The 9622-nt window shown below is 34.4% G+C and overlaps 1 protein-coding gene and 1 non-coding gene across 2 annotated transcripts; one reads left to right on the forward strand and one right to left on the reverse strand.

The window, feature by feature from the left end:
• Positions 1-1117: 1117 nt before the first annotated feature.
• LOC125842059 (G-protein coupled receptor 1) lies at positions 1118-8278 on the reverse strand. Its single transcript, XM_049521257.1, has 9 exons — positions 8004-8278; positions 6575-6606; positions 6297-6466; positions 6046-6149; positions 3740-3841; positions 3563-3619; positions 3254-3397; positions 2701-2771; positions 1118-1713 (listed from the first exon to the last, which is right to left on the reverse strand). Exons 1-9 carry the CDS (start codon positions 8184-8186, stop codon positions 1611-1613), a joined length of 966 nt encoding a protein of 321 aa, XP_049377214.1. The 5' UTR covers positions 8187-8278; the 3' UTR covers positions 1118-1610.
• A 103-nt stretch (positions 8279-8381) lies between these two features.
• Positions 8382-8463, forward strand: TRNAS-GCU (transfer RNA serine (anticodon GCU)). The gene has a single exon. It is a non-coding gene; the product is annotated as a tRNA-Ser (tRNA).
• Positions 8464-9622: the final 1159 nt, after the last annotated feature.

Raw genomic sequence — 9622 nt, forward strand, 5'->3', positions numbered from 1 at the left:
ATTGTATCATTCAGTATTCGTGCAATTTTATGTTATGCAATATATTGTTATGGTATCATTGAGGATTTTAGAAGTCTCTCATTAAGGATTAATGATTGACTTGGTGAAACAGTGGTTGTTCCTTATTTATACTATTTTAATATTATGATAATATATGAATATATTGTGATAATATCATTCATGTATCATTAAATGACTTGGAAAATCCTTCTTGATACCATCACCGTAAATATATACTATGATGATATCATTCAGTTTTTGTGCAATTTTTCATGATGTCTAGTTGTTCCTCAATGATACCATACCAATATGTCATATACTGTTATGGAATCAATGCGGATTTAGAAGTTCCGCATAAATATTGAGGATTGGCTTTTGTGAAATAATGGTTGTAGGCGATCACCAATGGATATGAAGTAATTTCAGGCTTCTTCTTCTTCAATTCAAACTAGACCTTCACGCTTTTATTATTAGATTAGATATTTTCAATGGCGGAAATCCATATGCAATTGCATATTTAATCTCGATGTTTTCATAAGCAACAATTTTGATGTGATTTGAGATTTGTGTGACTAAATTTTCTTAATTAAAAATAGATTTTACTATTATTATCTCAACGTCAAAATTAATGTTCTATTGCTCTGAATTTCAACTTCCATGATGCTATGAGAGAATCACAATTTCTCCATTAATAGAATGTTGTGGAATCGTAAGAAGGAAAACTGAGGATGAAGAAGATTTGGTAAAGGAGAATTGAGAAGAAGAATTGGGGAAGGAGAATTTGGGGTATTAATTGTTAAGGGATATTTATCTGTAATTATTTTGTTTTTAGGGGGTTGGAAGAAAATTTGGGGAAGAAGGAGAACTGGGAAATATGAGAATTTGGGGTATTAATTATAAAAGAATATTTATCTGTAATTTATTTGTTTTTATGGGGTATAGACTTAGTTAGTTCCCCCTTAGAAGAAAGTCAAATCTTTCTTTATTCCAAAAGAATCCGAAAATAAACTCAAATAAGGTGAGGACATGAATACACCAAATCAATCAATACATAATAAAATGAGACTTCTCGTCATTACATAATAAAGAATTTAGCAATACCGTACAATAAAATTTAAGTGACAATCAAAACAAACATTATATTATACAATTAGTAACCATCCAAACAATCTGGAAAGGAAAGGCTATGCAGCGAGAGTGAATATAAGTAGCAAGAGCCAATAACTGTAGTAAATCGAATCGACACAACAAATAAATCAGTAACAAATGTTCTCTCCTTCGATACATCACTAAGCAAATATTATGCCTTGCCTATACTTGAAGGCTTAGCATCAGCCAATATCAGATCATATGTATTCTATTGATCACGCTAACATCCTTCGGTATCAATAACAAAGTTGGTACATTAGTACGCTCGAGCAATCAAAAAGGAGCAACAAGCAATTAGCATATGGTGCAGAGGAGGATCAGTCAAAGTATGTGAACACAAAACCCGGGCTGAAGCAATGAAGAGCATCCCTGTCTGTCACAATGCAGTTATCAACTGTCAATCTGGTCCAATTATGATAAGGCGGCAGAGTCATTGAGATGAATGTACAAGCACAAAATTGTTATTGCTGATCTTGAATCTTTAGAGAGACTAATTCACTGTCTTGCTGTTGGCCTCTTGACTTTGAGCTCTTTGGAAGCCATCTTTGAGACCATTCAGGTAACCTGGAAAATGACACAGATTGAAACATAAACTTAACACCAAGGTGATTGAGTAATAAGAAGTTAGAAACTACTGTGCATTTTCGTCACTTCAGAGAAATGTATTAAAGGCCATACAGTAGGGATAATTTATTCTTTCGAAAATAGCTTCCTAGTGATGCCCTTTCTTTTTTAGTTTGACCCAAAAAGAATGGTACTTTTTTTAAGCATAGAAACAATTTAAACTTCTCATTATATAATAACATGACTTATAGTCACATGGATATCAATGACTTGTTTTAGACATGTTTCAAAAATGTTTTATTAAGAGTTACATAATTAATGTATTTGTACATTCAGCTTTCAATTCACTGTACCTTACTTAGCTGAGAGTTGGGATAAGTCACAGTTAGTTACAATTAGATGTCATCTCAGCTAGTTAGTTTTCGATATTAGTTGGATTAGTTGGTTACTAATTCTCTGTATATGTTCTTTGATTACAGCAATAGGTTTTGAGATTCCCATTCTATCGTTCTCCCTCAGATTGCTCTCTTCTTCTTTCTCCATTTCAGATTGAGAATAGTAGAATCTCCACTGTAGTTCAGTTGATCTATTCATTCTGTTTGTGAGTTTTACATTTTTCTCTCTTTCTTAAACTCCTACCCAGTCAAAGTGCATCACATAAATTGGGATGGATGGAGTAATGATCATGCAACAAGGACAACTTAACCAACTCTATTAAAATATTGAACAAAGGCTCCTTGACATTAGGAGCAAAGACAAGCAATTTTAAGTTTTTAATAAAGATACAATCTCTTGAAACCAAATGACTACTGATGAAACAAACAAGCACACTGGCATTGGCACTACCCAAGATAAAGAAAAGAAAGGAAAAAGATGGAACCAAACATATGTTACATGTCCCCCCCTCTCTTTTCTAGGGCTATGGGCAAATAGGGTTAGAACACTTGCTGTTGCAAAAATTTTGAGTCAAAATTAATAGAGACTTACAGATCCAATCTCTCGTAAATTGCTCTACGGACTGAGCTGTTAAGGCCGTATGCTATTGAGTTGAAGAGACCCTAAACAAAGCATAGAAGATTTGTCAAGAAAGAACATTGTCAATATTTTTAGTGTCAGAGTTGTTAAAAGGAGAGTAGATCAAAACTAAGCATCAACATAAAGTCAGAGATAAGTTCCTATCAACTGAGAATCCCACCAATTCATGGATACAGACACTTAAACTAAACTAATCAACTTTTTTGTTGGTTAAACAAATTAATCAGTTCAGAATATCACCAACTAGTTGAAGTAAACACTTGGCGGCATCGCTCTTGACATTCTGTAGATAAGCTTGGTGGAAACAGAGGATCCAAGTCATTCTATCCAGACAGGTTTTGATTGTTAACACTAGTTACCAACAGGTCTATACCTGCTTGCAATCTATATGGTAATAACGGAATAAAATACTCATCAAAGAGTGCAAGTTCCCACCACACACCTTCCCCAACCACATCAAAGAGAAGAGAAAAGAGAGAATTCATCTACAGATAATAGGATTTACCATGAGCTGTGCCATTCCAACATCAAGAACAGAAAGCCAAAATATCTTATGACCTGGTTCAATAACGTCATGTATACGGTTGATTGTACCGAAAAACCATGATCCAATAAGAATAAGGGGATAGTAACCCCAACGATTTAGTGCCTGCGAGATGGCCAACAGCATAACAGTTGATATAAAGAGGCAAATAGCAAGAAAAGAAAATGAGATGGTGTCCAAACTCCACCCGAAGCCATCCATTTTCTACCCCATACTCTTATAAGTTATTATTCTGATTTACTTTGAGATAGGAGAGGAAGCTCTGCATACCTTCATGTCTGACCGCGGATCTGGTTGGTATGACCTCTCTGACATGCCCACTGCCATCTGGAATATTAGAAGCACCAGCGTACTTGAAATGTCACAAATTATTTTCCAGAACCCAAATCTTCATGAACCAATAAAGGAATGCGTAAATAATTAAGGATAAAGGTAATGACCACATACACGAGTTGCATTGTTTAGCATCCGTATCACTTGAAAATAGGTGACACCGTTAAAAAGAATGGCACCCCAAAGAGGTGCATAAAACGTTATGAAGTGTACCACCTGCAGTGATGAACATAGGAAAGATCAAATTTGATAGAAGTTATGTCAGACTAAAGCAGAATATATCCCAAACAACTCGAATGCAAACATCAATCTAGACCTGATGGTAGGCTAGAAAAAGGGCTTTTGGCTACATGTCATGTCTTCATTGTTACACTTAAATTGTGTTGAGCTACACTATTAGTATTTTAAGTTTTATTGTGTAGGACTTGATTCTGAGCTAAGAAGCAATTTCAAAGCTAAATCAGACTCTTAGGAGCTTCGAAGTTTGAGTAGAAGTCCAAAAAATCTAACTGCCTTCAAGTTTGGGGTTGAAGGACCAAGTATGCATATGAAAAGTTGAAGAAAAAAAAGAGAAGCTGAAAATCTAGCCTACCGTGATGCGCCAGTCGCATCGCAACAGGTATTTTGATGGCAGAAGTCTATTTGCACAAGGCTCTAGAAATCCCTCTTGCCGCGTCGCATGGGGTACCGCAGATCGCGACGCATCAGTTCATTTTCTACCCATGTTTTTCCATTTCGATTAGTTACCGTTGTGATTCTTGCGCTTTGATTATCGCATTAGTTCGTTGTTATTACTGTTCTTTTTTGTATGTTATGTAATGTTTCCCAGAGCGCTTTTCATTGTTTTTACTGCTTTCATTTTCGTTTCTACCCTCCTCATAAACCACTTATGAGATAACACTGCGTATGTTGTTTTTCCACTTCGCCTCATTAAGGGTATTTTGGTCCAGGGTTTGCCGCCAGTACACGGTATAAATACATCAAAAACACAATTTAAAAGGGTCTTTCGGACTAACGGGGGATTGAGAGAGCGGCTAAGTCTAGGAAGCACAATGATTCATTTCTTTTTTCATCAACAATTGATTATTCACAAGTTTGGGTTGAAAGTTGGTTGTAATGTTTTCTCGTTTTCATGCCTTTAAGACAATATCTTTCTTTTCATCTATGAAGTAGTTTTCCCTTGGGGTTTAACCATACATGTTGTTTTGAATGTTATCTGTGGATTGGACTCTTGTTTAATTGCTTGAATTCGTTAATGGAGTTTTGAATCTGATCACGGAATATTCATGCCCTTTAAGAGAATATCTTTCTTTTCATCTATAGAGTAGTTTCCCTTAGGATTTTAATATACCTGGTATTTTGAATGTTATTTGTGGATTGGACTCTTGTTTAATTGCTTGAATTCGTTAATGAAATTTTGAATTGAATTATGAAGTTATTCATTATTTATTTAATCGAAAGAGGAATATTTTAGTAAATATCTATGCATTATATTGATGGGCCCTTCCCGGACCGTGTGCATAGCAGGAGCTTTAGTGCACCAGACTGCCCTTTTTTTTTCTACGTAATCAAAAGAGCCTCTTGAATTGTTGATTGAACCAACATAGGAAAAAATTCATGAGAGGTTTTCCTTGAGGCTAAAATCACTAGTGTTTTCTTGCATATGTTCACAGGCTTTCCATTAATTTAACCCACAAGGATTAAGTTCATACAAAAGAAGAATCTTAGCTACAAGAATAATCTAATCAACCGTTGAATACATGAGAATCAACAAAACCTTAGAAATGAATCTTGAACAAAGTTAGATCCCAAATAACTATCTTGCACATGTCTTGTTAATTGCCCTTACTTTTCTCATTGACAGTTAATTGCTATTGCTCAACTCTCAACATTTCCATGATCAATTTTTACAATTCTAGACGGTTACTTGTGGTTTAGAACCATCTCAGTCTAAAGAATTAATGCTCCTGATAGTGTTAAGCCAATTGAATATTGTTTGAACCAACCCCTGGGGATACGATAATTTTTATACTATTTTTGACACATTACGAACTTCATTTTATAGTGTGTTTCAAGCTTGTCAGGACCATTTTACCAAAATCATAATAGTCTCTTCTCCTTTTCTCCTTCAAAGGAAAAGAACTAAAATAAGAGATAAAATGTAAGAACTCCTTCACCAATCAACAACCAATTACACTGTGCATTCATTTGACACATAGACTTTATTCATGAAAATGAAAGAACTCCTATATCCATATACTTCAGTATTTCAAAACTTTCACAATTTTTTGGAGAATGTAACAGTAGAACACTATCACCATTTTTGAAGTTATTAAAACTACATAGATGACAAACAACAGAAATTACCATGAAAAATTACATAGTAAAAGAGCTTGAAACTATGATCATTAAATACTTGCCTTTCCTGTGTGTCCTGTTTGTGCCCAACACCAAGTGCCCAGCCGACTTAGATGTTCATGATTATTGGCAATTGATCTTATAACTGTCATTACTCCTGAAGTTCCTGCAAGAAGCATCCGCATATAAACAGAATGAAGAAAGAAAAAACCTTCAAGAAGCTGCCAACCAAAACAAATGCATTCAGAAAGAGAGAAAGGAACCACAGTAACCAACTATAGAATCCAATTTGTTTTCTCTAATAAAAAGATACCCCAAACATATAAATGAAACATTGGCTCCAAATCTTCAACATCCGTCTTATGTCTAACAACTGTTCGGTGAAGAGTAAAGGCAATTGTTGTTGTCCACAAGAAAGACGCTAGGCAGAAGAAATGTGTTGTATATCCCTGAGCATAACAGAAGAACCCTTTGGAAGGATCCCTACATGACCAAAAAAAGAACTCACAGTTAATAAATGCTACGGAACCATTTAAAATGAAAATTCACTGGAAGCCTGCAACAAATGCTTGTAGATGGGAGTGACCATACCCAATTATGCTGAAGAAACTGCAGCACATGTCCTGCGCTCAAAATGACGTACTTATTACTATTATCTTAAAGCAGATGCAAATGAATTAGAAGAAGGCAGGAAATGTGAGGAACTTAATCCATAGAAAGATAAAACATTATAGCAAAGCCTATGTATGAAAGATTACAAGCCATAATATAAAAAGGAAGCATCTTAGCAATCAATGTTCTTGATAGGCACATACCATTATGATTACCACCTATGCAATTATACTAGATGTATTTTTCTTCCTATTCTTCTATTATATTGATTGAGTACTTCCCATTAGTCATTTGGTTTGAGTAAGCACCGCAACAATCTCCATTCAAATAATTAACAAAGAAGGAACAAATAAACTTAAAGCAGAGTAAATTTAGCAAACTCCAATCAGGTATCTTACCCAATAAAATGCTCAGAGATATACTACTCTATCCAAGGATATGAGATAATTGATTGATTAATCTTAAGCTGTTGAAGTAACAAATTTGAAACATAGAGTCAACTTCATTTCCATTAAAGCTACTAGCACACAAATTCAAGTTCTAGATCATGCCAAAGCTACATCCATTTGATCCAAAAATCAAAACTGAGATCAGATTGAATCTTATCACTGTGGGAGAGAACACGAGAATCTGGCAAGGTGCAGTCAAAATCACAATAACAAATCCTAATAACCAATATGCATACCAACTTTTTTCTTGTTCTTTCATCTTCTTTTAACTTTTCAAAGTATGTATTTATCTTTTTCTTCTTTTTTAAGTTATAACTAATTTTCGCATTACTTGCCAAATAAAAAGATCCCTAGGTATCAAAGCTTTGAGAAGCCCTAGCAGATGGAACAACTGCTTGTTTAGAGTTATAATCTTAGTAAAAGATAGAGTGAACATCATTTCCATCAGAGCTACTAGCACTAGTTCAACTTCTCATCCTATAGTAGCAAGTCAGCAACATACTTTTGATCCAATGATAGAATTACCCACTGTGGGACGACAGACTGTGAGAAATGTGTATCAATCAGACAACCCACAATCCACATGGATATCAACTTCTTCCATATTCTTTCTTCTCTCTTAAGTTTTCTTCTTCTTTTCTTTTTATATACCTCCAAATACATTTTTTTCATCTTCCATGAAGATTTTCCATATTTTGCATCATTAGATACAGGATAAATTTACTCGCTTAATTGAAAATGCAATAAGTATTTTGACTATATACATGTTTACATTGTTCTTTTTTAGAACTCAGTATTTCCTTCCCAAACATCCTAGCTCACTGATCTACATACATTTTCTGGCCAAAAAACGTAAACTAAGTTTCTCAAAATATACCTACATTTTGAGCAAGAGCTAATGAACATATATAAAACAAAACCCTAATAAGTAGTGAAAAAGTGAAAGTAATTTTACTCACAGATAAAGCGAGGTAGAAGACAAGTTTGAAGGAGAACTTGCGAAGCTCTTTGAAAAGCAAATAACAGAGTACTATAAATCCTGAACCGACGAATGAGAGACTTGATGCTCCGCTGTTCACTGCCGTGAGTACTTGTCGTTCTGCCACCGTCAAATTCCCCATCACTGCTTTTACAGTTGCCATTCTTCTAGCTTCTGATTACACTTAACAATCGCAAATATCCGTCCAGATTTCTTCTGTTGATCGATAAAAGCTTGGGATCGAAGGAAGCAAAAATGGTGAAGTTTACTGCTGGCAAGCAATATGAAATCCAGCGGATTTACCCAGAATATATTATGAGTTATATATAATATAAACTATATGCTTTGCTAAACAAGCGTCGCTTTGGCCGAGTGGTTAAGGCGTGTGCCTGCTAAGTACATGGGGTTTCCCCGCGAGAGTTCGAATCTCTCAGGCGACGTTATTTCTTTCTTCATAAGAAAGATTTCTCTTTATATCATCATTTATTTCAATTTAAATCAAGTTTGTACTATGTTAATGAGAGGATTACATTAAGGAGTAGTATACAACTAATGTTCAATTTCGATTATTTATCAAATTAAGGTTCGATCAATAAATATTACATTTTTTTTTAGAATAGTTTTGTGATAGTGTACTATACCCTTATTATGAACTTTTGCTTATTTGCTAAGATTGTATTAAAAATGGGGTAATTTTGATAGATTTTATTTGTGCAACACCTTACAAATTCAATGCTAAAGGTCTGAACCTTTCATCATAAGCGTATCATCTTGAACCCAGTGATGTCCTACTTGTTCATGTGTGTTAAGGTCTATTTTCAAGTATAGTAAGTGTATCAAATATGATTTAGGGTCATAAGGAACTTCTAATGGATATGGTTTAGGGTCATGAGTGTTTAGCATGAGTTCATGCAAGGATCAACTTCAAACGACCATATATCTCAGAATATGAAGAGTTAGTTGTCTCATTACCTATCAAATTAAAGGTTTATGAGACTTATTTTCAACGCCACGAATCGTTTGTTAATCTAAATCCAGAGTAAAAAGTTATGATCAATTTTCCCGCGATACTCAGATTTTAGGATTTGAGTTTTACGGATCGAACCTACCGATCGTGAAAGCATCTACGGGCCTTAGATTATGCTCATAAAATTAAATCAAAGACTTAAATTTTTCACCCGAGTTCCACGAACCATTCCACAGGTCTTAGAATGCACATATACCATATACAACCCATATATCACCATATATCAGGCGTATATCATTTTTTCATATTTCATAAAAAAAACGCTATTTTAAATTTCTTTTTCTCATTTTTAACTCCTTCATCAACCTCAACAACTTTCAAGAGCTATGTTCAATCCTACTAAGTCTTGGTAAGTATTCTTCATGATTTTATAACATAAATCCTAAAATTTCTACAAGATTCAAACATCAAATCCTCTTCTTATCTCTAGTGCTAACAAGAACTCAATTCTAGGGTTCAAACTTGATTTTTGAGCAATTTCATCAAGAGTCCTTCCTTTCAATTCAAGATAAGCATACTCCATATTTTTAAAGTGATTTTAACATGTGATTATGTATCCTAAGCAAGAATCT

Source organism: Solanum stenotomum, chromosome 10 (genome assembly GCF_019186545.1).
Source record: "Solanum stenotomum isolate F172 chromosome 10, ASM1918654v1, whole genome shotgun sequence".
In the NCBI taxonomy this organism is placed as follows: Eukaryota; Viridiplantae; Streptophyta; class Magnoliopsida; order Solanales; family Solanaceae; genus Solanum; species Solanum stenotomum.

Excerpts from the sequence above, each read along its gene's own strand:
- LOC125842059 (XM_049521257.1), bottom strand. The coding sequence starts at position 8,186 with ATGGCAACTGTAAAAGCAGTGATGGGGAATTTGACGGTGGCAGAACGA. Across the intron at positions 6,150-6,296 it reads GTTTCATTTATATGTTTGGG|GAACTTCAGGAGTAATGACA; the intron begins GTATCTTTTTAT and ends TGCTTCTTGCAG. Across the intron at positions 3,620-3,739 it reads TGCTAAACAATGCAACTCGT|ATGGCAGTGGGCATGTCAGA; the intron begins GTATGTGGTCAT and ends CTAATATTCCAG.